The sequence below is a fragment of the Zeus faber genome (assembly GCF_960531495.2).
Source record: "Zeus faber genome assembly, chromosome: 1".
Lineage (NCBI taxonomy): Eukaryota > Metazoa > Chordata > Actinopteri > Zeiformes > Zeidae > Zeus > Zeus faber.
Window position 1 is genome coordinate 23058291 of NC_137193.1, and position 25703 is coordinate 23083993.

The window sequence follows — 25703 nt, forward strand, 5'->3', positions numbered from 1 at the left end:
ACACCACCTTCTTTCAGACACCACGACAAACAACCCCAACTCAGAAAGACTGCGCTATTAAAAGGTTGGCTAAACATAGGCACAATAACAATGAAGCTGAGGCTGATGTAATTTCGCTTCAAAGTGCACAGGGGTCAGAGATTCTGGCATTTAAACGCCTGTCCTTGTCTGACAACCTACTCCTGGATAAAACAAGAGTACGAGACATCTCAAAACATACAAGCCACTACTATGACTAAATATTACCAGCGTTCCTGCCTATATGAGATTTCAACGGTACTGATTACTTATCCCAAGGCCCCTCTTCTTCTGAGTTCTTCCTCTTCAAACGCTTTGTACTGAGGGAGAGTACCAGCAGTACTCCTCCATTGGCCTCGAGTCATTGGCCAAGAGATCGTACACCTCCTCCTACGCAGCCCACCAGAGAAAGAGTGAGGGTTTGAAGTTCATTGAAAGACAATTTTTTTCACATCTTTATGATAGTAAAGGGTATCAGAGATCAGATCTAAGTGAAGGTCTATTCAAGAGTATTTGTCACTAACTCATTGAGGTCAACTGGTATTCCAGACACATCACAAGGTGTAGAGTGAACGGAGGCAGCCAGAAGAAATTCATTTGTCCAAGGTTTGCCTTGATCCGACTGGACGAGCCAGCCAAGAAAAATACCACTGGCCAATCCCTTCATGGTTGGCTTAAGCTCAAACATTCTCACAGTCTTGATTGCCGTTAGACAGAGGCAAGCATGAGTCTGCACTCTTCATTGCATTCAGTCATCATACAGTGATTAAGTAAGTTAATAAATAGCCTCAGGTTGGGGGAAATGTTTACCTAAGACCCTGGCTACTGCAGCTCAACCAGGGAATCATCTGGGATGACTTTAAGGTGTCAGAGACTGAGGTGCTGTTGATATGCACCTCCTCATATGTGGATAGAAAATCACTTCAAAGGGAACACATTTGAACAAATGTGGCCATGAAAGGCAGGGAATTACACAAATGTTGAATATGAGGCAAAGTGAGCCTTTGTGTGTACTCAACATATGCCCCCCTTACTCCCTTCCAACATAATTTGATGAAAAGGAATGTGTGCTGCCTTTGCAGGGCCTGAGCGCCCTCCATCCAACCCGTGACTCCATTGTTAAACGCTTGCCCTTTCATGCACCAGAACCTGTTCAGAAACTTGAGAAAAGCAGCAGGAAAAAAAAGCTTAGCATTGTTCATATTTTCTGGCTCAGGTGGAGCTTTGAGGTACATATTGATTACGCATTTTACCTGGAAAATAGCCCTGTTGTGCACTTTGGAAGTGACTACGCTGCTAAAATAAGCGCTTTCGGTCCATAATATTGTATTTGAGCCTCGATTGAGCAATAAATCAGATGTCATTATGCATCTGAGTTTTTTCAGGTCAGTAGTGCCCCCCTAAGGTCATTTTAAGGAATGACATAAGTTCTAACAGTAAGGTTTAAGCGTGGTTAGGAGGCAGAATGCTCTAAAGATATAAATAAATACAAGACAGGTGGATACGTTATGGTTTTTATTTATTTTTTCTCACAAACAAAGTCTGTTTACAAAAAAGGAACATCAAAAATAAAAAATTGTACCCATCTATTGCATATCATGCTGGCAGTTTAAACTACATGCAAAAAAAAAAAAAAAGAACATTCATAATGATCATTACTGTACACAATAAGGTGAAATAATGTGCTGAAAAGAGAGTTCTATAAAAAGGGGCACGTCTGCTCCAGAGAGAGTCAAACCTGGACACAGGATACCAAGTCGACCCGACAGAATGGAGAGTGGAGCAGAAACAGAGGAGAGGACTGCCAAAAAAGATGACAGACATGAACTAATCCTAGTGTGGTGGCAGAGGCTAGTGTACACACACACACACACACACACACACACACACACACACACACACACACACACACACACACACACACACACACACACACACACACACACACACACACACACACACACACACACACACACACGACGTACTGTAAAGCTCTTACTCCATGGTTGCATGTCCCACAATCTGTGTAACAACTAAGAATCACATCACAACATCATTGACCTTTACTCTCTGCTGGCATCTCCACTAGTTCCTGTGAAATGATGGTGTGTTGTATATGGCTTTGTATCGTCAAATAATTACACATTAAATATGATCTAAGTTCTCTCTATGCACCTTACAGCAAGTAAAAAAAAAACAAAAAACAAAAACAAACTAAAAAGGAAGGTTGATTTCAAGTCCTTCCTTATGTGCCTGGAGTCTTGCGGCTCCCTGGATAAGGAACATCACTCAGGCAGCAATACGGAACAGAGCCGTTCGGTCTCCATCCTAAAGTCTGGTACGAATTAAGAGGAGAGGTGTGGCGGAGACGATAGTAAGAGCAGAGTTGAGAGACTGATTTGGGCTCTGGAGGGATCGTTTCAGGGACCGGGTGCATAAATATGAGGCTGGAACATAAGAGAACTGGATGGGGTGCACTATATGGCTGACCCACACCTATGGAATAAAAAACAAACAAAAAGAAAACAACTGGGTGTGTCTGCATGAATGCAATGTTGCATTGTGGGATCCAGATGAAGTCCTGTCTTTTCCCTTTGGCGTTTTGACCCAGTGTTGCAATCTTTTTTGCGTATTATTACAAAAATGTGTGTGATGATAGCGAACCGGTCCATTGTATGTACAAGACAAAGGGAAAAGAAAACTATTTTCAATGAAGGTTGTCGAGCGTTGAGCGCGGCCAGGAGGGGGGGGTCGAGTGGACTGTCAGCCTCACATCAGCTGGCAGCTGTTTCCAAAGTTCAGTCTGTGCTGACCTGCGTGACCTGACCGTCAACCGTCTGATTGGTGGATTGGATGAACATGGGCTGGGTCAGTTCCTGACCCGCCGGCATCGTCACCTGCTGAATCTGATACAACTGCTGTGGAACGGAGGGGAAGAGACCAGTGTAAGTATAAGAAAGCGCGAGAAAACGTACGCCTGAGTGAGTGAGTTGTAGCTGGATTTGTCTTGACCACTCCAAAACTAGTTGAAAAGCACTGGTTAGAACAGCTTGAACAGTGTAGGAAGTTCAGAAAATGACATTGCTTTAGTATAATGCAGTGTTAAAGACAACTATTTCGCGATTAACGATAGGCTGGCCATATCATGTTATTTTGATAATTCGCCAAACCCTAATATGAGCTGGACAAATTTTAAAGCTATTCTCTCCACATTTAAATTATGTCTGTTACCTGTCCATCGGTAAACTGGTTGAACTGCTGCTGGCCTTGCTGTACCTCTGCCTGCGTGATCTGAATAGCAGGGGCAAAAAACTCAGTCACTCATCACAATTTAACAATATTAAACTTTGGCATGAGATGACAGAACTATACAAGTACATTAATAAAGAATCATGTGTAGCCATTTAAAGCTTCTGAGATCAGGTGGGATCAAACATAACGGGATCATTATTGTTGTAATGCTGTTACCTGCTGGGTATTAGTGAGCGTCTGGATCTGTCCCTGCACCACCTGTGTTCCAGAGACAGGCTGGGCCAGGCGAATGTACTGCAGCTGGCCTGTGTTGAGCTGCACCTGCAAACACACGCCACAAGGGGGAGACAGAAGCCAGCACAGTGAAAGGTCATTTGGAGAACACTAAGGTCACGGCCATTTCACTGCATCTGCCGACATCCGGGAGAAACATTTACTCACCCCTGGTTTATTGCCAACTTCCATAATCTTGTGATTTATGATTGGTTTAACGAATAACTAACATGAAATTTACTGAAGAGACCAAATCTGTGCACATTACCAAGACAAAATTAAACATTTGTGACAAACCAAACGTGTCCTGTGCAAAAATGAACCCCAAACCAGAACTTATGATCCTCAGACCTCCTGACCTTTCACTCAATCTTCAGCTCTTGCAATCAAACATCCACCCATCATTCACTTCAGTCTTTTTTCTACTTCCATGCGCACTCACAGGGATCTGTTGGATCTCTCCGGTGTTAGTGATGATCTGCTGCATGACCTGCATGGTCTGGCCCTGGGCCTGAGCGCTCTGCACCTGGCCCTGCGCTGCCTGGACGATCTGAACCTGCTGGCCGTCACCCACCTGCATGGTCATTGGCGCACTCTGCCACGGGGAAGATGAACAGAGAGGGAGAGAGTGAGTGAGAGAGAGAGAGAGAGAGAGAATGAGAAAGACTTTCAGGGTTCAATCTTAAAGTGCCGTGCAACAAGTAGCTTATGATTGACAACGGGAAGAAAAAAAAGGAATCAGTCACTTTATTAAGCCAGAGCCTGTTCAGCCATCTTGTAGATGGAAGATTACAGTGAAGACACACAGTGTGTGTTTTTTGCCTGTCAGACAATATGTCCAGGAAGAGCCACCTGATCTCATGGTGCGCTTGTCCGTGAGCAGACACAGGGCCACCTGAGCGGGAGCTAGAGGAGCCCTGACACTGAGCCGACAACAGATACAAGAGAAACCGCCGGCTGCCGGATTAAACTCTCATCACCACCAAGTAGAGAGCAGGGCTGATCGGGGCTCGCTTTGTGTGAGCTGAGTGGAAGTGTGTGTGTGTGTGTGTGTGTGTGTGTGTGTGTGTGTGTGTGTGTGTGTGTGTGTGTGGGTAGGGGCATATGTATTTGTGTGTGTGTGTTTACCGTAATGGGTGTGCCCTGTGACTGCACCTGCACCTGCTGTAATTGCTGCATGGTGGCACCTTGCAGCACCTGAAGGCCGATGGAGAACGGCATCAAGGAGAAGGAGGAGGAAAGAGGGAGAAACAAAGTGCAACAGCTTATTACATGAACGCAAGCACAGGTGGAGAATATGGCGCACAAAAGCTGCAGCAGATGCAGATGTAAGCAGCCAATTACATCAAAGCAAATGTAAAAGAAAAAACACAAATTTTAAGTTGAATAATGTAACCCTCTAGTAGTTCTGAAAACCTTATTAAAATGTACCTATGTTATGTAAGGTTTAGGCGAATTGAGAGAAACACAAATGGCAGTTTCATAATGACTAAAAGTTGGGGATTTGTTGACCTCAGGATGAAAATACAGAACTGGCACAACAGTGACTACCCTAAAAGTGGTTGGCGCACACACACAGACACACCCACACGTAAATACACACACAATTCCCATGTGGCACAGTGCATTGCACTGCTGCCTCACAGTAAGATGGGCCTAGGTTCGATTCCTGGGGTGCTGTTGGCACCGTGCTCCGGCGGGTTATCTCCCAATAAGGGGCCTTTCTGTGTGGAGTTTGCATGTTCTCCACGTGCTCACATGGGGTTTCCTCCATGTAACATCAGTAAGGACCTCCACCAAAAACATGCACACATCATTGTCTGACCAGCGGTGGACATATGGAACCAGGTCCCCGGGCGCGTCACTGAATACTGCCCGCTGCCCCCCGGAGGAAGGACAAGCCAGGATGGGTCAAATGCAGGGGAGCCATTACACTGGCCACCATCCAAAGCATGTGTGTGTGTGTGTGCATGTGTTGAAGTGGTGTGTTGTGTGACGAATAAAGATTCTTCTTCTTTATACTACCCCCCCCCCCTTTCCAACAAATGACTATTGCCACTTAACACAACTCTCCCAAAATGCCTTAATGCTTTTTTTACAGATGTGCTGCCGACTCGATAGCAGGTGCTTTATGGAAAATGAATTTTTCCTGTCTATTAGTAAGCACTTCGGAAAGGGATCCTGGAAAATAGACTAAACTGTCGGGACATGGGAGAGTGGAGATGTAAAGCCAAAAACTCAGACTGAGACCGTAGACTTAAGATGTGAGTTAACAGGACTTGATTCATTTATCGTTTAAAATAAAAAAGGTCAAGAAACTGTGTCGAAAAAGTTTAGTTGAGGAACGGGTGGGCCGGAAGCAGCATGGCGTCTGAGGTAAAGGAAGCCTGCCGAAGCCACACAAAACACCACAAGATGAAAAAAAACCACAGAGACGGAAGGGAGGAGAGATCACATAGAGTCACAGGGGAAGCTCCAGATGAAGACACAGTAGATGGCTGAAGAAGATGCACTACAATAATGACTTGTTTATGTCTGTGATTGTTTTTACTAACAGCGTCCAAGAGCCTGAGAGGGAATCTACACTGTACACTTCAGCACAGAACACACACAGCGTGCGTGTTTGTTTCACTGAGAGTTGGACGGGGAACTAGAGGTGTCACAAGTGTTACATAATCACAGGATCGTAATTGACCACAGTTGGAGTTGACCGTGATCAAGTTGTAAAATCGTCAGATGACACAATCAAATGTTTTCATCCAAATTTCAAGGAAATTTTAGCCAGTGTTCCAACATTGCAGTGAATAAAATGTGACTTTGGTACATTTTCATTGCCATCAGTTGGGTTGAGACAAATTAACTGTCGACCTGATTATTTTGTTCGTGTTCAGATGTTCCTAGTCAATAAATGGCTGTTCATTCATAGGCTTATAATAATATAGTGGCATAACAAACAAAAAAGACGATTCAATTGTTATTGCAATTATTTGCATGACAATCAATCCTCAACTAAAACTTCATCATTGTGACACCCAAAAAGGGAGGACAGCTATGGCTTATGCTGTGTGCAGATCAAATACATTACTGCAGAAAGAGCTCTAAGGATAGGCGTGTCTGCTTCATGGTTATGAGTGCTGGGTGTGTTCCTTGGATTTGTTACTTCAGCCGGAGGAAGAGAATCCTGTTCTTTGATGTGCGCTGAGACTAATATCAATGAAGCCAAATGTTCTACCCAAGAAACAAGCCTTTTACAGCAGACTTCACAGAACCGGGCGGAGGGAAGAAAGATAGAAAACTGTGGGAACGCTGGTGATCTAGTGTGTTGTACGCCTTAATAACAGGCTTGTTTCATTTAGAGAAGATAACCCAAGTTTATTTATGAACTGCCCTTTGTGGAAGAAGTACTCAGAGCTTTTACTGAGGTAAAAGTACAAACCTAATATGCCATAAAGTGCCCACTGTACCTTTACACCACGTTCCAAATTATTATGCACAACAGAGTTTCAAAACATTTTATAGGTTGTAAAGAACTGAAAATGGTCATTTGTTGAATTTGCAGCATTAGGAGGTCATATTTACTGAAATCAAAAGCTATTTCAATCATAACATCTTAACAGGCCAAGTTACATGTTAACATAGGACCCCTTCTTCGATATCACCTTCACAATTCTTGCATCCATTGAACTTGTGAGTTTTTGAAGAGTTTCTGCTTGAATTTCTTTGCAGGATGTCAGAATAGCCTCCCAGAGCTGCTGTGATGACACGGTGGCCATCCACAAACCATCCACTACTCCATCCATCTGGACCATCCAGGGTTGCACGGCACTCATCAGTAAACAAGACTGTTTGAAAATGAGTCTATTTCTGGGCCCCCTGCAACCGTTTCTGCTTGTGAGCGTTTGTTAGGTGTGGCCCAATAGTTGGTTTATGCACAACTGCCTCTGGAGGATCCTACACCTTGAGGTTCGTGGGACTCCACAGGCACCAGCAGCTTCAAATACCTGTTTGCTGCTTTGTAACGGCATTTTAGCAGCTGCTCTCTTAATCCCATGAATTTGTCTGTATATGTATGTGACAAATAATCTCTTGACCTTGAACTTGTCTGGCAGAAACCTTCGTCATTTTGCCTTTATTTGCACGAACCCATCTGTGCTCTGAATCAGCCACAAATCTCTTCACAGTACGATGATCACGCTTAGGTTTTCGTGAAATATCTAATGTTTTCATACCTTGTCCAAGGCATTGCACTATTTGAGGCTTTTCGGCAGCAGAGAGATCCTTTGTCTTTCCCATATTGCTTGAAAGCTGTGGCCTGCTTAATAATGTGGAACATCCTTCTTAAGTAGTTTTCCTTTAATTGGGCTCACCTGGCAAACTAATTATCACAGGTGTCTGAGACTGATTTCAGTGATCCAAAGAGCCCTGAGACACAATACCATCCATGAGTTTAATTGAAAAACAAAAAATGTAATGTTTATTACACTTAAATCCAATTTGCATAATAATTTGGAACGCGGTGTATGTGCCCACGTATATACTGATTACAATTTATAAAAATATATAGTATAGGTGGCGTCATGGTAATTTACAGATATAATTCCTGATTTAAAAAAAAAAAAGTAGATGTTTGCTTTGAAATATAGTGGAACACATCCAGAACCCTGGATGTGTGCGGGGCATCATTACCTGTCCTTGCTGAGGCTGTGCGATGATGATCTGTCCCGGCTGGATAGTGGTGGTGGTCTGCGCACCGGCCTGCTGGCCCTGCTGCTGGCCCTGGACCTGCACGGTCCCGGGCTGCTGGGCCAGCGTGAAGTAGTACTGGACCGGCTCCGCTGGAGCAACCGACTGACGCACCTCCTCCTGTGGACACACACACACACACACACACACACACACACACACACACACACACACACACACACACACACACACACACACACACACACACACACACACACACACACACACACACACACACACAAGAGGCCTATCAGTGCATTACATCTCCATGAATTATTGTTGCAGGTGTAACCATAGAGGAGACCAGCTCTGATAAATAAGTGATGGGCCTCGGATGAGTAATGTAATCTGGACCCCAGATCCATTACTAGTTAAAAATCCCTGAGCGCCGCAGTGGTCAGAGGCTTCAGGCTCCCTAGAAGGCTAAACATGGTGGGATATGTTATTTTTTTTAGTCCACCCAACTTTCGCGTCAAGAAACAACATGTTGGTCTGTCAAAGCTGGACCTTGAAGTACGATCAGACATTGCACGAATAAAATTCTTTCTAGTTTAGTCCCCAAAATGGGGACTTATAAATCAACCTAGGAGAGAGTCTAGTATTTCCAACCTCAGTGATTACCAAACTAAAACCAACTTCTTGCAAGCTGTCAAAAGTTTGAATGACCAAAAGAAACTAAGAGTAAATTAAAGAATCCCTACGGCTAAGCTTTAATTCTGTAAGTATACTATCCTTTTGTGAGTATAGTATCATTAAAACGAAATATAATGCTAGTGATGCGACAATATTTTCAACATGCGGCACCTTATAAGTGAACGGTGTGCTGACCTATTCCTAGGGACATTTAAGCGTATTTCCGATGGAAAAAAGTAGACATTCCCAACCGGAAGGTGATGGTTTCTGAGGCTGGTAGGGCTGCAGCATGCAGTTAAAGAAAATACGAAGTGATGCTTCCGTTTTTCAAATGTTGTCGGTTTGGAGGACGCTTTCCATAACTTACAGTTGAGCTGTGACTTCCTGCCACTGTGCTTCAAAGCTGCCCAGAGGCCATATTGTCGTTGCTTCTCCATCCCAAGAAGCATAAACACCCCTCTCCCAGCTCCATCAGGACACAGCTGAGAGTGTAGGATGTTTACACTTCTGGAGACGATCTCCTTGTCGATGCCTTCAGCACACTCTTCTTCTGTGGTCGAACATTCTAGATTTTAGGATTTGCTACCGAGGAAAAAGCCAAGAAAAGCCTTGTAGAATGAATCTAGAAAGTCACTTGTTGGGGGCTTTTAATGGTAAACACTGTGTGAGGACAGGGTTTAGTGTGGATGAATGGTCTATATGGTTGAGGGCTACTGGCAGGTTGTTGGGGCAACAAGACGCTGCAAACATCCGACTGAAAGCCCTCAATGCCAAAAACTCAGCTTCCAGTCAAGGATGTTTACAGCGCCTCCAGGCTGCCATTCAGGAAACAGCACCTAATGTTCTGTCCAAGCTGCTGTTCTGGGGGTAATACACCTGTGGCAACACAATATCCTGTCAGTACTGTTTGTGCGTTTACCCACCTGCCGTTTTGGGGGCTTCAATTCATCCCGAGGCACGATGTCAATCAGGAAGTCAAACTGGTCAAACTTTGTGATTGCCATGGCGATATCATTCTTCTGTAAGCAAACAAGGGGGGAGAGGAAGAGGGGTGAGTGAAGTTTTCAGAGTTGAACAATGCTTGAAAATTCAACATGTGTAGTTCCCTAAATATAGCCTTGACCATTTGCCGTTCTGGACGCAGCCCTTCCCAAAATAACCACATGAGATTTAAGGAATCAAAGTCAGATTCAAAGTTAAACTGGAATGGCAAACCACTCTGAGAAACCAACTGAAATTAAAGAGGAAACATGCCACGTAAAGGACTTTTTTTGTAACTTTTGACAATAATGTCAGACTTAAAAATCGTATTTAGCAGAAATACTACTCACACCTGTTTTCTACTACCTTTTAGGTTAACTTTTTGTAAAGCCAACAATGAGGTCACATGCTAATTATGGTGCCGGTTGATTGGTTATCATCATACACCACAATTCTCATGGAATATCAGTGCAAAAAAAGCAGTCTCCACATTGGTTCGTTAGATTGAGAAATGCACAAAAGCTTATATGTGACTCACAAAACAAGTTTCATACTTGTGAGATACAACAGCGTGCATCTGTGGATCTACATTCATAGTTGTGAATTTTATTTGCTGCTTCCAAATCTCTAATCACAAGCGCACGATTATATTAACTTCCCAAAACTTTGAAAACATGTCAAGTATTATTTACACCAAATTCAAGTGAAAGTGAATGGCAACCATTAATACCGCAACCGAGGGTACAAGATACAGTACAGTAGTGGAGAGTGACGTGTCTCCGCTCAGTAACAAGCTCTGTTGCCATAGTACCACCCCCCCCCACGAGTGCTGTCTCTGTGGAATTTTCCACAGGATATTAGCAGTCAGGACCCCCCATTGTGGCTCTCCCTACATCACAGGATATTTATAGGCACTTGATTATGTCTAGTAACACCAGGTCACATCCACACTTTTTCTATTGATGAGCGTTGCCATGGCACCTAATCAGCGTTCCCTTGGCACAATAGGGCCAGGGCTTTATTGCGCATGCGTGTGTGTGTGTGTGTGTGGGGGGCGCACATGCGTCACACTCGTCACACAGACACACCTCACACTCGATCTGTGTCGTTAAGATGTTATCAACATGTGAAGAAAATTTGGATTCTATTTTTTTGGGAGGGAACGGTGGAGATAAATAGGAAATGTGAGGGTAAAGAGTGGGAGAAACACACAGCAGATGACCACAGGCTTGATTCTAAACCGGCTTGCCACAGGCTTTTTGCCTACATGGTACGCACTCTAAACGGTTGAGCCACCAGGACGTCCCAAAATTGGGATTGTATTTAAAGCACCTGGTGCCCATTTCCACTTGCAGATGTTTCACTCTAAAAATCGAGGACTCTGGGAAGGAGACGTGACCATCAGCCAAGTAAAGGCATTTTTAAACTACTATTTTAACACACACACACACACACACACACACACACACACACACACACACACACACACACACACACACACACACACACACACACACACACACACACACACACACACACACACACAGCTAATCTCTTAAAGTTATGTGAACGGCTGAAGTGGACTTTAGCGCTTTAATGTTCTGCACCGCAGCATTCCCCTCTTGACATCCAGGTGTGTCGAGCCCTTAGCTTCCTCCCAGGATCCACGCTGCTCAGCTGGGGGACGAGGGAAAAGACAAAAAGGCACTGGAGGGAACAGTGGGTCACCAGTGCTCGCCCGGATTTGCTTTCATAGCAGAAGGAGAGCGAGAGAATTAAACAGAAAGGAGGTCCTCAAGAGGATGCTGGTATGAGGTCTTAGCTTTCTACAAACTCACTCACAGGCTGGCGCTCTGCTTGTGTGTGTGTGTGTGTGTGTGTGTGTGTGTGTGTGTGTGTGTGTGTGTGTGTGTGTGTGTGTGTGTGTGTGTGCGTGCTTGCGTGCTTGCATGTATACAGTATATAATGTAGCCAATATATCGGTGATATATCGATATAACATGGATATGCTGATATGAGGTTCAGTATCGTCTGGGCTTTTGGCAAAGTGTAATATTGTGATATAGTTAAATGTGGTCTTTAAGGTTGCATTACAGTAAAGAAACACAACTTTGTGTCATAATAGTTTTGGTAATTCCCACATCACCAATGATTGGTTCTCAAATATTGTGTGTAAATATCTCATGAAAGCACTAATTGTCATCCCCAAAATATTGATATTGGTCAAAAATATTGCTTGATTAGATTTTTTCAATATCACCCAGCCATAATTAAGCAAAACAGTAAGTCGAGAGGTGATAGTCCGCATGAAATTGTGAATGGTGCAGAGCATTAAGGACTGAGCGCAGTTTGTGTGTTTGTGTGTGTGTGTGTGTGTGTGCTGACCTGCAGTGTGCGTCTCTTGTTGTCCTCAGTGTGTATCCAGGCTCTGAGGGTGAGCTCTGTGATGAAGATCTGGGCTGCCTTGGCAAAAAGGACCGGGGCTTCAGCGCTGATCATCTGGAGGAGGAAAATAAAGGTGAGACATTGTCAGGGCATCTACTATTTATATTTTAAATGTTGCCTCAGTTGAATTCAAATATCAATGTAATACACTCTGTTACACACATAATACACATTTATGAATGGATAGTTAAGAATTAAATACTACCTACTGTAGTAATCACCAATCTGACCAATATTTAAACTCTAAGATTCTCTAGATGAACAACACGTTAACATGGATTTGTTGTAATTATTTTTCATGTAATGTCTTACCTTGACTCTAAAAACAATGTCACTGTTTAACTTTAAATTCTTTCCACCACTCTGTATCATCATAATAAATTGCTTTGTTTGTCTTGGATGGAGTACATACTTTCCTTCCTCCTCAATAACACAAGCACATACTCTCACACATGCAGCGTCAAGACAGCAGGGTCTTGTTTTTACATATGCACAAGTCCTTGATCTCTTTACCTCTTTAAGCTGCTCTTTACCAGATGGACACCGTTAACGAGAAGTTATATAGCGGCTGCGAACGCACTCTGTAATAGCTCGGCCTGATAATCTTCTCTGATGAAAAACCACTGCTTTGTGTCCTTTAATTGTCTACATAAGTGCTAATGACATATTACACTATTGCATATTATTAAACTGTTTTGAGTTCTAGAGATTGGATGGTGGACATTGTGAAGAAAGTCGTCCAGGCTTTCAGTAATTTCAAATTAACACATTGACTGCAATTAGAACAGGATCCTGACTTCTCAATAACTCAGTGGAAAAGTTAGGCTGGAACTTTTTTTTTTTTGAATCACTGGCTCTTAATGTGTTTTAATGCATTGCCAAAATGTGCGGTGATAATTCAATATTGTTTTCTGTCTTTCAGTATCATGCAGAAAATACTTTTTTCAAATTGTGATACTTTTTTGATATGACCAAATTACACTAATTTGTCATGACAGGAAGTCTGAAATATTTGAGGAACTTTTGAGACAAAAAAGATTTGGTGAGACATAATTTGGGCTGGGTTGTTTAACAAAAGGCTTCATCAACAGATATTGTGATGCATTTGATATGATGTGTCATCTTATTTGGTCGTGATACATTCTTCCATAATATGCCCTTCACTATATTGCCATAATTTTGCCATAATTTTACTAAACAATGCTTTTTTTATGGCAGCGCCACAATGACCATCAACTGGTCATATGTAAAGGCCTTTTCTTTTATAGGTCTTACCTTCACCTGACCCTTACTAAGTAGCAGGTTCAAATTAGCCACTAAACTAACAAGGCTTAGCCAGCACTTTTAACCATGACATGACAGAGCATGACCCAAGACTGTACATTCAGAGCGCTGGCCCTTGGTCAACACTCTCTGGCCTTTTGTTCACATGCCGATGAGTGTCTTCAATCTAGCTACCTAGATATATATATAAGCAGGTCCAGTCATATAAATAAGATAACATTTCGGTCATTTGTAGGGGCTTGTGCTCTTCTCCTACCTTGACGTCTTCATCGAGCTTCATAATTTTTTTGATTCGGGCCAGTGGCAGCTCCTGCACACGGAAATCCTTCTGAAACACAGCCATGGGGGATTAAATGGGGCGCGCACACAAGAGTAGGAAAACAAGTGTAATGTTATTGATGTGTTTGTGCCGAGTTGTGATAACTCATGAAAACAAGTCCTGAACCTTTACCCTTTACTCTGTGTGTGTGTGCGTGTGTGTGTGTGTGTGTGTGTGTGTGTGTGTGTACCACAGTGAGGCTCCTGATCTCCTCCATGACACGGGGCCAGAAGGACTGCAGGGTCTGCTGGGCATCGCTGCCCCCTGCTCCAAATGCATCGGCTGACATCCTTTATGCTAATAGAGGGATGGGGGTGGCGGGGTGCCAAACATTAGTTTTTCATATTGAATTGGGCTAGCATAAGACAAGCAGAACAGAACATTCTCTAAGTAGCAAAACATGAATGCCATTTCACTTATAGTCCAGGTTTCTGCTACCCGAAGAACCACATCACTAATCAGAGCCTAGAATTAGAATACAGTGAAAACTATAATAAGGCCCAGCCGTCGCTGTATTCCTGTGCTTGTGGGATGTTGACATGCATCGTGACAGAGAAACAGACAGGCTGCACGCTGCCTGATTGTAAATGGCTCCATCACCTTCAACAGCAAGCAGCAGCCACTCTGCAACACAAGCGTGTCATGTGAGACTAAAGTTGCTGCTGCAGTGTTGTTGGTGACCCTGCGGGCCGAGGACAATGGTGAGGCCAGGGGAAAGCAAGGAGAGGCTATATGCATCTAAGAATAGCTTTAAAAAAAACTCTCCAATCAGCTGTAAACCATTAAATGACAGATGCAATAAACAAAAAAGATAATAGCAAGGCAGCATTTAGCCTATTATAATTCCTCATTTGTCATCAAAATACACGCACATGGAGTACATAAAAGCCGGTGCTTCTTCAAGGGGCTCGAAGAATTTGAAATAGGACCCAGCAGGTTACTATGGCATGTCAGGAATCTGTTGGGGGAATATTGGCCTGCTTGTCTGAGCAAGCAGTGCAGGGCTGGTTAGCACGCTTACTCTCCCTTAACACTCAAGTGTGTGTGTGTGCTACCTTTCTGGAAAGAATGGACAGAAGTAGCAAAGAAAACAAGAGATGAGTATCGGGAGGTACTGAATAACAACTGTGTGTGTGTGTGTGGGGGGGGGGGGGGGGGGGGGGGTATTGGGGTGTGCCGTGCAGTTCAGCATTAATCCAACACTCTGCCAAAGGCTTTAATAGTGGAGGCGAGACCTGACAGGGCCTCAGTCTGACTGCCGTGCAAAGCAGCTATGTGGGTCAAATACAAGGGGGGGGGGGGGGGGGGGGGGGTGAAGACAGAGAGTAATACTTGAAGACACAGAACTAGGAGGCTCCCTTATTTCTTTTCTCTCTTTCTTCACGCTGGGCTCCAGCTCCAGTCTAGATGACAGACCAATGCAAAACCAAACACAGCCTCTCAAATGCTGCATTGCATGATGCGCTACCCCGGTACGGTCACTTGCAGCTTACTGGGCTTCAGTTCCTAGTTCTCATCTAATAAAACATAAATGTAAGACAACAATGGAATCGATAATTGTGTAGTTGGTGTAATTTAATCCTGTAAATAGTTTGATATTGTGTCAGATTCTGACGGTATATTCTGGACTCATCATCGCAGTTAGTTTTCAACAGCTACTAAGCACATACAGAAGAGGCACTGGTGCATCCCGTACTGTCACTGCACTATCACTTTGCAAGTGAAAGTAGCCCAAATCAATATCACAAAATGGCAGTGGGGGTTGGATTAAATCAATGTGGCCTCTGGTCGCATGCAGGGCCAGTGATTGACCTTGGTAACATCTATCTGTCGCTCCAGTGTCCAGTTGCATTTCAAGGTTGATGGAAATCATGCAGTCACTGACTGTTGTGAAATGACTGATGGGACATTTGGTTTTCTTCCCTCGGTTCAGGGCGTCAGCTTCTCTCAGCGTATCCACTATCTCTGTTGTTTTTCCCTTAACTGAGCAATAATGTGGAGGTTGAACAAACAGATTACACAAACAAAAAAACTTCAACAATAAACAAAAAAAGACCAAAAGCCAAAAGGTAAGATTGGGTTCAAGAGTTGTTTGGTCTTTGGTCTGAATAAGATTTTATTTCCAACATCAGCAGTTGATCTTGTGATATATTTACAGAGGTGTGTGGTTGTGATTGTGCATGCATGTGTATGTGCACACACTGCAAGATCATGTGGCGCTCTCTAATTGGTAGCCTCATAAGACTTAAGCTGTCATAAAGTAAAGGCAGTTCACTTAACACCATTACAAATAACCATCAGGCTAATTACCATGGCAACAGTGCAGTTGCCTGGAGGAAACAGAAGAAGGTAGAGTGATCACACACACCAGGAGTTTTTTTAAATTCAAGAAACCTCAACACACACACACACACACACACACACACACACACACACACACACACACACACACACACACACACACACACACACACACACACACACACACTCTCTTTTGAACCCACAACCTTCAACCTAAGCACACAGGCCTAAACTGTTCCCTGTGACTGTCAGTGGGGGTTTGAGGAAGTGAAGGAGTAAATTGAAACATTGGAGAAAGAAGAAACGATAGGTCAACTCTGTTGAGGAGTGTTACAGAGACAGAATAAAAGATGTGTGTGATCGCAGATAGAGATGGCCGGGGCCACAGCACAGAAGACCTCCAGCTATTGTCTTCTACCTATATTAATATTGTTTCTCAGAACTTCTCAATGGAAACCCTGCACTGCAGGACTTGGGAGCCAGAAATACAAGGGCCTAGCATTGGAAATAATGCTGATAACCGATGAATGTCAAGGGTGGAAATAGGTTTGAGGCTAAAGAGTTTGATATATGCAGACATTACAGCCTGCTGCACAGGTACAGCCCACAGCCTGTACACTAAGGTGTGTTGTTTTGGCCAAGGCGGGGATTGTTTTTCACTGCTGAGTTGTGCTAAGCTGCTGAGCTATATAAGGGTGCACTGCGCTGTCCTGCACGGTGCATCGCTGCTCTTCCCTGCGGTTCTATTGTCCTTCAGTGGGTCGGAGAGGTGGTGGTGTTAGGTTTCCTGCAAACTACGTTCTCGTTGTGTGTGTGTGTGTGTGTGTGTGTGTATATGCATCGTCTCTGAATCGTTAGCACTATCTGACTGAGCATCTTTCTTTTGCACCAGATTCTACATCTCTTCCCATCTCTTCAAGCCTTCCTATACAATCTATCATCCCTCTCTTTATCTGCCTTGCTGACGCCCCGCCCCCCCACAGAAAGTAAATGCTGTGCAGCTTGCAGAAGCTGAATAAGCACTAATGTTGCTCTGCTGGCCCAGCCCTGTAGCTCCCCTTCTCCAGCCCCCCCCTCCAAATCGAGTCACGTGGCCGGGCACGGCATCTGCACCTCTCTCTGACATCACACTACTTACCTGTCATCTATCCGTTTCTGTGACAGTTAAAATGTGTGTGCACACCTACACCCAGGTGGTGGAGACTCTAATAACGGTGAGGGTGGGTACCGATTTGTGTTGCTGGGTGTAATTTATCAGTAAGGAGACAAAACTGTGAGTACAATCAAAGGCCTTCATGAGTTAACCAAGAGAACACTTTAGTGTTTATGGATCAGTTATGCATAGTTGCTAGGGTGAGACAGGAACCCCAGGTTTGTTTTGTGAAGCAAGACTTAACAGTTGACACTGAAGCAGTTCTGACCTACAAGGACCTGAGGTACACACGAAAACTCATGTAAAACAAGGTGATCTGTACTGGTGATGGATCATGATCATCTTTACAATGTCCTGGTGTCTAATCCCACCACAGAGTTCTGAAGAAATGTCAGTTTAAGCTGGAGAAGTCATACTGGAAGATTACATGACGTTTATTTACCAAAGGTCTCGGAGATGTCTGTCTTCATCATCAAAGTAAATTGCCTCCTTTCATCTGACATAACTATAAGTTTATCACGGCGATATGGAATTATTAATTGTCAGCTTTTCAAAACTAAATTAATCAGATGTGTCAAACACCGCGCACCTCCTATATTTTCTCTTTCAAAACAATATATGCGCAAGGGCAGATGAACAACAAAGAGTACATGAGAGATATTCCCGCTTGTACGTCCTCAACGTGACCTTCCAGTTTGTTAGCCTCTGTGTTTCTTTATCATCAACAACATCATTGAGGTGACCTCTAAATAAAGGCTGGACCTTCAGCGCACAAAGAGTAAACATCTGCATACATTCACTGCTCATGTCTTCATTTACCTTTTGAAGACTTTGTAGAATGGAGTTCTAACAAAGGACTAAAAGCTAACAGCAAATAGGCCTATCCTCAGAAAAGGTAATATTTCTAATTCGGCCTGGGGATTAATATGTGTTGTCTTAAATTGTTGTTAAACAGGTCAGGTTGGTCAGGTTAGCACCAAGAACATTTGCTGGCGTGCATAAAGCATAAAATGCAAAAGCCTAACTACCCTCTGCTTAAAGGTTTAAATTATTCAAGGGCAAAGTCAAAAAATGTTTTCCCCCCAGTAGACTTTGTTAAACAGCGTGAAAAAGCGAGGGACACAACCTTGGATTACTGATATTAAAAACTACAGCAGGACAGGTTGGATGAAAACAAGCTTGGTAACAAACATGTGAGACAAAAACAAACTAGGATTTTGTATACGATGGTCCTAAATAAGTTTACAAATCATTAACAACTACAATTCACAAGTGTACGTAGCCAACTTCAAATAGGACATACACTGGAAAGACATTATCTTGGCATAGATGTAGTGTAACGGGTAAATGATCTACTCTGTCAAAACAAAAAAAAACAAGAAGTGAAGTTCTCAGACAGGAATTACATATTAACCACACGGCCCGAAACCTGTGTGACGTTCTCACGCACAAGGGCCATGCTTTGCGATTTTCTGCTTTAAAAGGCACTGATGCTTTTGTGCTTAAAAAAAAGGTACATGCGCACTAATGTTACGCTGGCTTTGACCTGCGTCGAGGCCATGCCCTTGTCTTGGCCGAGCGTAAACCAGACAACCGAACGCCCCTGCAAACTTTGCCCTTGGATCTGCTTCAAGCCAACTCCAGGAAGTGCTAGTCACTGATCTGCCAAGGTCATTCAACAGAGGAGAGAGAAACCAAGGGGGGGGGGGTTGGGGAGCGAGAGAGAGAGAGAGAGAGAGAGAGAGAGAGAGAGCGAGCGAGCGAGAAAGAGCGAGAGAGAGCGAGCGAGAGAGAGCTGCACCTACAATGCAGCACCTTCGTGACCCCAGTGATTTTAGCAATGTACTTTCTAGAAAGTGTTGATAATACCCATAGAAAAAAAACAACAGTGTTTTCCCCCTTTTTGCATCTCTCTCCATGTCCTCTCATATCCCCACACGTCTCTCTTATGAGTGCTAACAGAGGGACTGCGGGAGACAATCACATTCCTGTGACCTTCATCCAATGTGAGGCCCAGTCTCCAGCGTCAAATGAGGCGGGGCTTAAACCTACCTGCATATCACACACTGGAACACAGTGAACTCCCCCTGGGTGCTAGCGCTCACTGACACCGCATTCATACAAAAACATGGGGCAGCAAGGGCAAACGACTGCACATTGCGTAGCTACCGGCTAGAAGGCTCTGCTATATGTATTTGTTTGTTGTGTATTAATATGTTGCCTACAGTGCAGTATAATGCACAAATATAATACAGAAAGCAGCCAACCTTAGATTTGGCAGCAACAGTCTTTAAGTTAGGGTGAGGGCTATTTTTAGTCTATCTCACTCACTCTTTCCCCAAAGGGACTTGGCTTTGTCAGAGGCACCAGTGGAAACTTTCAATTAGGAAGGAGCGAAGGGGAAAGGAGTCAGAGGCAAGTGAGAGAGGAGGAGCCCTCCTAAGATCCCATCAGAATACATCAGATCAAACCAGGAGCCCCCTCCATCCCTGAAGCTGACAAGCTGACAGTCTGTATCATCTGGGCGTCTGACACCTGAAGGGATGGAATTCAATGCAGCCAGCTGCCCCTCCAGCCCCCAGGACCCAGTGTAAAGACCAAAAACAACACGGAAAGCTAATCAGAAAGCGAGTCCACCAGCAAACAAACCAGCTCCTTCCGATAGAGATGCAGTGCTGTGCTAGTTCTGTGCTATCCTAGTGCTTAAACCGGTGTAAACAAGGACGTCTGGGAAAGAAAGACAAATTTAAACCAGCACCTTAAATTGATGCAGCCACTGACCTCTAGGCCCTCTAGGTGCCATCATCATATATAGTTAAGCTAGCAGCAAGCATCAGTGTCTGTGGCACAGACCGTAGGCCGGTGACACCGCCACAGACAGTCCAAAGTCAAAATACTTTTGGCAAACAGAAGACAAATTTAAAACCACTACACTGTCATTCAACTCAAACTGCGTTGCGCCTACTTAATGGATAGTTGTGATAGTTTCAGATTGCAAAACAAATAAATGTGAAATGCCAATGCTGCACCGCTGAAGTGACGCTTGAAGGACAACGAATGGAGCAGCAAAGACGCAAAGACACACACACACACGCACGCACGCACGCACGCACGCACGCACGCGTGTGACAGGAGAGGGAGATAAGGGGGGGCTCTACAGGACAGTGAGCATCTCACCACTGCAGATAGAAGAAGATAACTGAGGGATATAGCACAATAGTGGACAAAGGTGATGATTGATGCAGAAAACTAACCATCTCTGCCGTCAGACTTACCTCTGTGCCCTTCATGGTGAACGGGCAGCTGTTTTGGAGTGGGACAGAGAGAAACAGAGTGCGGTACAAGTCTCCTTGAGAGTAGAAGAAAAAACAAGAGGCTGACAGAAAAAGTCACTCCAGCCTTCCTCTACTTCCTCCAGTCCCCCCCAGCGACCAAACAAAAGGCACTCTGGCAGCCTTTAAAAAAAAAAAAAGCAGCTCAGAGAAGAGCAAGTCCCTCTTCTTGTACCCCTCCCCCCTATTCTCTCTCACTCCCCCTTCACACATTGCCCTGTCTCCTACAACCCTAACCTCCGTCTGTTTCAAACAACACCTCTCACTCTCCAGTTTTCAGCTCCTCTCAACTTCTCCCACACATAAGCCTCTGTCTTCCTCTGTCTTAAAACTCTTAAAGGTCAGCCTCATGCTCGTCTTCCAGCACACTGTCTCAGCACACTGTAGCAGGCTGGAGGAGTGATTTGAAAACCAGCAAAGCAGCAGAGTGGCACTCTTGAGTCCCGGAGAAAAAAAAAAAAAAATCTCATCCAGCCTCCTACCCCTTTAACATTGAAGAGTAATCAATCTAGCTTGCTACATGATACTCAAACCCCGCCTCAGGCTCGTACCCAGCCCACACTGACACACACTGCCAATGACACGTAAAGGTCCTCTTGTCCCATTTGCTGGCACAGCAGTCGCTCATCTCTAACTTGCTCCGCCCCTTTCCTCCCTTCAGCCCCCTTCCACCGACAGACAACTTCCTGTTCTAAGTTACCTTGAGCTGCAGGATAGGGGTCAGGGAAAAGAAAAGAGGAAGAGAGCGAACCGAGTAAAATGCAGAAAAAAGAGCAGAAAAAGTTGTGGAAAGCGTTTAAGAGTGTAGGTGAGAAGGTGTTGAAGGTGGCTTGCCTCGGCATGGTTTGTCCTCTAGCTGCTCTTGCTCGTCTCATGGCTGGACGGAGAAGAACGGAACCACAGGCTGCTCTCTGACAACTGCTCTCTGCTTATTTACAATGTCAAACTAAATGTCTCTCTCAGTTCCGCCTCCACTCCACCCTCATAGGCCGATTGCCTGGTGATGCAGTCAGCCACGCCGTCCCTCACTGGCTGGCAGAAGTGTCAAAATGGATGCCGCATGTTGCAGCCACATGATTTAAAGTGCAAAGGCATACTGGGCAGACTCCGCTGTCTCATACATGCGCACAAGTATACGTGCACACGCATACACACACATATTTTGTCCTTGCTCTCTCATTCATCCTTGCTCAGAGTCATAGGTAAACAGCACAAACATCTAGCCTCTAGCAAGGCTTCCTGCTGTATGAATATTCCGGTTAATTGTAAACTAGTAGAGGGAGAGAACCGCCTCAATAGTAATTTATTGTCAACTAGAATATTAATTAGCTTTCTGATGCTGTTTAACATTTCACATCACTCATGGCTACATTATCGCTGGTTATGCAACGGGCCAGAATCATTAGATCAATCAATGGAAAAACCAAATCGCTGTGTCAATCAAATTTTCACAGAAACGAATTTGTGCGAAATTGGGTCATTACACAGCCCTTGCTTAAAAATCATGTTTATCAGTTGACAATGCCGAGCAGCTGAGGAAGAGGGAAAAAGGAGTTTATTCAATTCGGCTGCTATTTGTGGGTAAACAAGATTGAGGAGATATGGGCCAAAATAGTAGGAGTACACAAAGACATTGTTGTCTTGAACCCAAAGACTACACTCACAGCAACTTCCACAATTAAAATGTCACCATAAAACGTCAGCAATATCATATAATGGACTTGTTAGAATCGCTACTCTTTAAATGTGCTATGAAAAAACGCACACCAGATGCCCTAACCTTTACAGTGGAAAACAAATGTAGGGCACTTCTGCTACTGCGCACAACTATCATTTTTTACTACACCAGTGGCTGTATCAATAATGCAAGAAATATTGTGTCATAAAGTCACAGAAATTACAGAGATGTTGGAACAAGTTTATTTACTGAAAATAGTCTCTTTTAGCTGGCAGCCGGTGCAGAGGATGGTGGAGTGACCTGAAGCTTATCCTGCATATTACTGCAAATCCCCACTGTACTGAGAGAGGGAACAAACCTGCTCCATCAATGAACAAACGAGAGGGGGAGGGGAACCCGAAGGATGGAGAAGGACAGAGAGGAGAGCTGAATGGAACAGAACGGGAGGGGTGGAACAAGTGGAGGACGAGTGAGAAAGAGACTCAAGAGAAACAAGGCTAAATGTTTCCTTTTCTATTTTTGTACAGAGCAGGGGAACGAGAGCAGGTACTGTGTAGCTAGCTGGTTAATGATTACAGAGCAGTGCTGCGCAACGATTAATCTATCCAGCAGTTCACTCTCTCTCCCTCTACGAGTAGTCAAGCTATCCCAAAAGCCTCCATGATGACACCTGGCAAGGTCACAGTGCAAAAAAAAAAAAAAAAAAAGACCTTCCCATGACATGTGCTACCCGTAGCAGTGACATGTTTACTCTTGCTGGCGTTGTTTAGAGATAAACATACACGAGGTGGGTATTGGCTTTACAAAGACACACACAGCAAAAGATCTCCCTTTGTGCAGCCGGGCCAAACCATGTACGCATACATATAAACACAAAGAATAGATGCACACTTGCACATCCACCTGGATGAGCTGAGCTCTAGCCATCTTGAATGCAATTGCCCCTTTTTAAACGAAATTCTATGCAAAATCCCTGAAAAGGTTTCCACACTAAGTTAAAGTATAATATGATGCTGCTTAAAGCGAAGTTTCATTGAGGCCGCATTGTAACACAGGAAAAGCAGGTCGAGGAAACTTTGTAAACTGACAAATTAGCACATCTACCAACAAGTTAAAAAAAAGTGTTCTGTCAAATGATCTGTGTTTTGCTGCCACAACTGAATTACTTAAGGCAAATTATCTGTAACCCTTACTTAAACTGTGGCAAAAAAATAGTATAAACCTTATTTATCAAAAGTGAGAAATAAAAAAAACAACGTGTATTTCCCACTTTCAATTACAGAATATGAACATTAAGGAAAATTTGTAACCCTACTCTTTGCTATGCGAGTATCCAAGGATTATAGGTATTAGTTCATGTTTTGTAAATTTGCGTCTGTTTTACAATAAACACGGCGACGCCGTCTTCGCTTCGTGTGAAAACCCTGGCAAATGTCAATGCCATTAGCAAAATTCATCTTGAGTGCTCCATTTTCTTGACTAAAAATGACTTTCAGAATATCATTTGAATAATACCGGGGGGATTCAATATATATGAGTGAGTATATATATATATATATATATATATATATATATATATATATATATATATATATATATATATATGAATTAGATAAGCTTTTTACTTTTATGTAGTCTTTGTTCAAATATATAGGTTGGTCAATTACTGTGTTCGCTTTTCTCTGCATGTTATCGACTTCTTCAATGGCTTTGGTAAGCTTTTATGAAGCGTTACCTTTGTTTCTATGCCCCCGGTTTGTGATCAGCTGTGTAACGGTGTTTCCAAAAAGTGCTGGACGGACAAATCTTCTCCTCCAAACCCTCGCATTACTTTACCAAAGCCACGGCGCTCTGCTTGTCTTCGTTTAGTACCGGGTTTAAGGGTAAAAAAAAACAAAAAACAACCTGCTGGTTGGATCAGCCAACTCCACTTATGAATGAGCACAATGTGGCACAGTCTCTCACCCGGGACACAGAGGTGCGGGGACGGGAAAGAGACCAGTCACTCGCGTCGGTAAAACTTTAAGTCGCTCCCAGACACATTTGGACACATTCGTCCTGCAGTGGCTTCCCGGCTATAATAGCGTTTCGGTATCAACGCTGGCGTGCGCCTTTCGGCCGGCCCATAGAGAGCATAGTGCTGGCCTGCCGGAGAAACCTAGCCCCCGCTATAGCGCCGACGACTCCGGTCGACGCGGTTGAATTCACCGCCCGACACCGAGTAAATGTCGCCTCGCGAAAGTTCGCAAAGCTTTAAGGAGCCGTGGAAGAAGCGGCCTAACCAATAAAGACAACGTTTGTATCTGTCCCTCAGACCAATCAAACCCCGGACTAGATTCCACCAATCAAGGTTTTTAGGGGCTAAGTTCGCGTTGCCACCGGACGCCATTCCGGCTCCAGGAGCGCCGGTCACCTCCCCGCAGCAACCACGCAAAAGGGGCGCCAACATGGCGGACGCAGCGCGGGCAGTTCGCCGCCGCCTCTGATCCCTCCAGCGGGCCACCAATAAGCGCCTCAGAGAGCGGGGAGGGAAATGGCGCCGATGTTCGTCTACCAAAACAACAGTCTATTGGTCAAGAAGAGCGAATGGAAACGGGCGGACGGTTGACCGCCGCACGCACTCAACGCAGGGTGCTTTTCCCCGCAAACGTTTTTTTTTTGCACACAGACGCATTCTGATGTCTTACTCACTTTTTGTTTTACGGGTTCGAAGGGAAGTCCGGGCTCAGCCTATTATTTAATTTATTTCACTAACAACGGGAAACAAGATGGCTGCCATTCGAACCGGAAACGGTTTGGGCGGACGCGGTGGGGACGCGCTGACGTCAGCGTTTACGTTAGCGAGCGCGTCTGCAACGTTTCGCACCGCGACACGTGAAACACAAATCCATTGTACACAAAAATGTACACAAAATCCATTCGTTATTGCGGGGCGCATCTTCCTCCAACTGTTTTTATTTTGGTATTAAACAAGTAACAAGGGTAGATTAATCCAATAACGCGTTCACAAATCATGACCACACAAAAAATAAAATAAAATAGCTGCGTTTTGAAATGTGAGCACGCTAAAGAAACGCGGCATCACTCTACAGGACTTACTTGACAGCAAATCTACGCCAGAATTCAATTCAGATCAAAACCAAAAAAAAAAAAAAAAAAAAAAAAAAAAAAGGGGGGGGGAAATTCAACAACAACGTTGACAATTTCATTATTTTCTCTGGTTTTCTTAAAAACAGGTTACTTTCGCAACTCTAGAAACAAATTATGATCCAACATGAAATAAAAATTAAA

At 44.0% G+C, this 25703-nt stretch overlaps 1 protein-coding gene across 7 annotated transcripts; it reads right to left on the reverse strand.

The window, feature by feature from the left end:
• Positions 1–1519: 1519 nt before the first annotated feature.
• On the reverse strand, positions 1520–25170 carry nfyc (nuclear transcription factor Y, gamma). 7 transcript variants are annotated; one of them, XM_079997267.1, is made up of 11 exons: positions 25104–25170; positions 14139–14245; positions 13886–13954; positions 12286–12399; positions 9843–9938; positions 8230–8406; positions 4672–4740; positions 3986–4138; positions 3487–3591; positions 3250–3309; positions 1520–2936 (listed from the first exon to the last, which is right to left on the reverse strand). In XM_079997267.1, the coding sequence occupies exons 2-11, from the start codon at positions 14235–14237 to the stop codon at positions 2817–2819; spliced, it is 1062 nt and encodes a 353-aa protein (XP_079853393.1). In that variant the 5' UTR covers positions 14238–14245; positions 25104–25170; the 3' UTR covers positions 1520–2816. The 7 variants fall into 7 exon arrangements, with proteins under 7 accessions (XP_079853393.1, XP_079853389.1, XP_079853394.1 ...); XM_079997263.1 differs by having other exon boundaries at positions 13886–13957; XM_079997268.1 differs by lacking the exon at positions 25104–25170 and adding an exon at positions 21569–21645.
• Between the last annotated feature and the right edge of the window lie 533 nt (positions 25171–25703).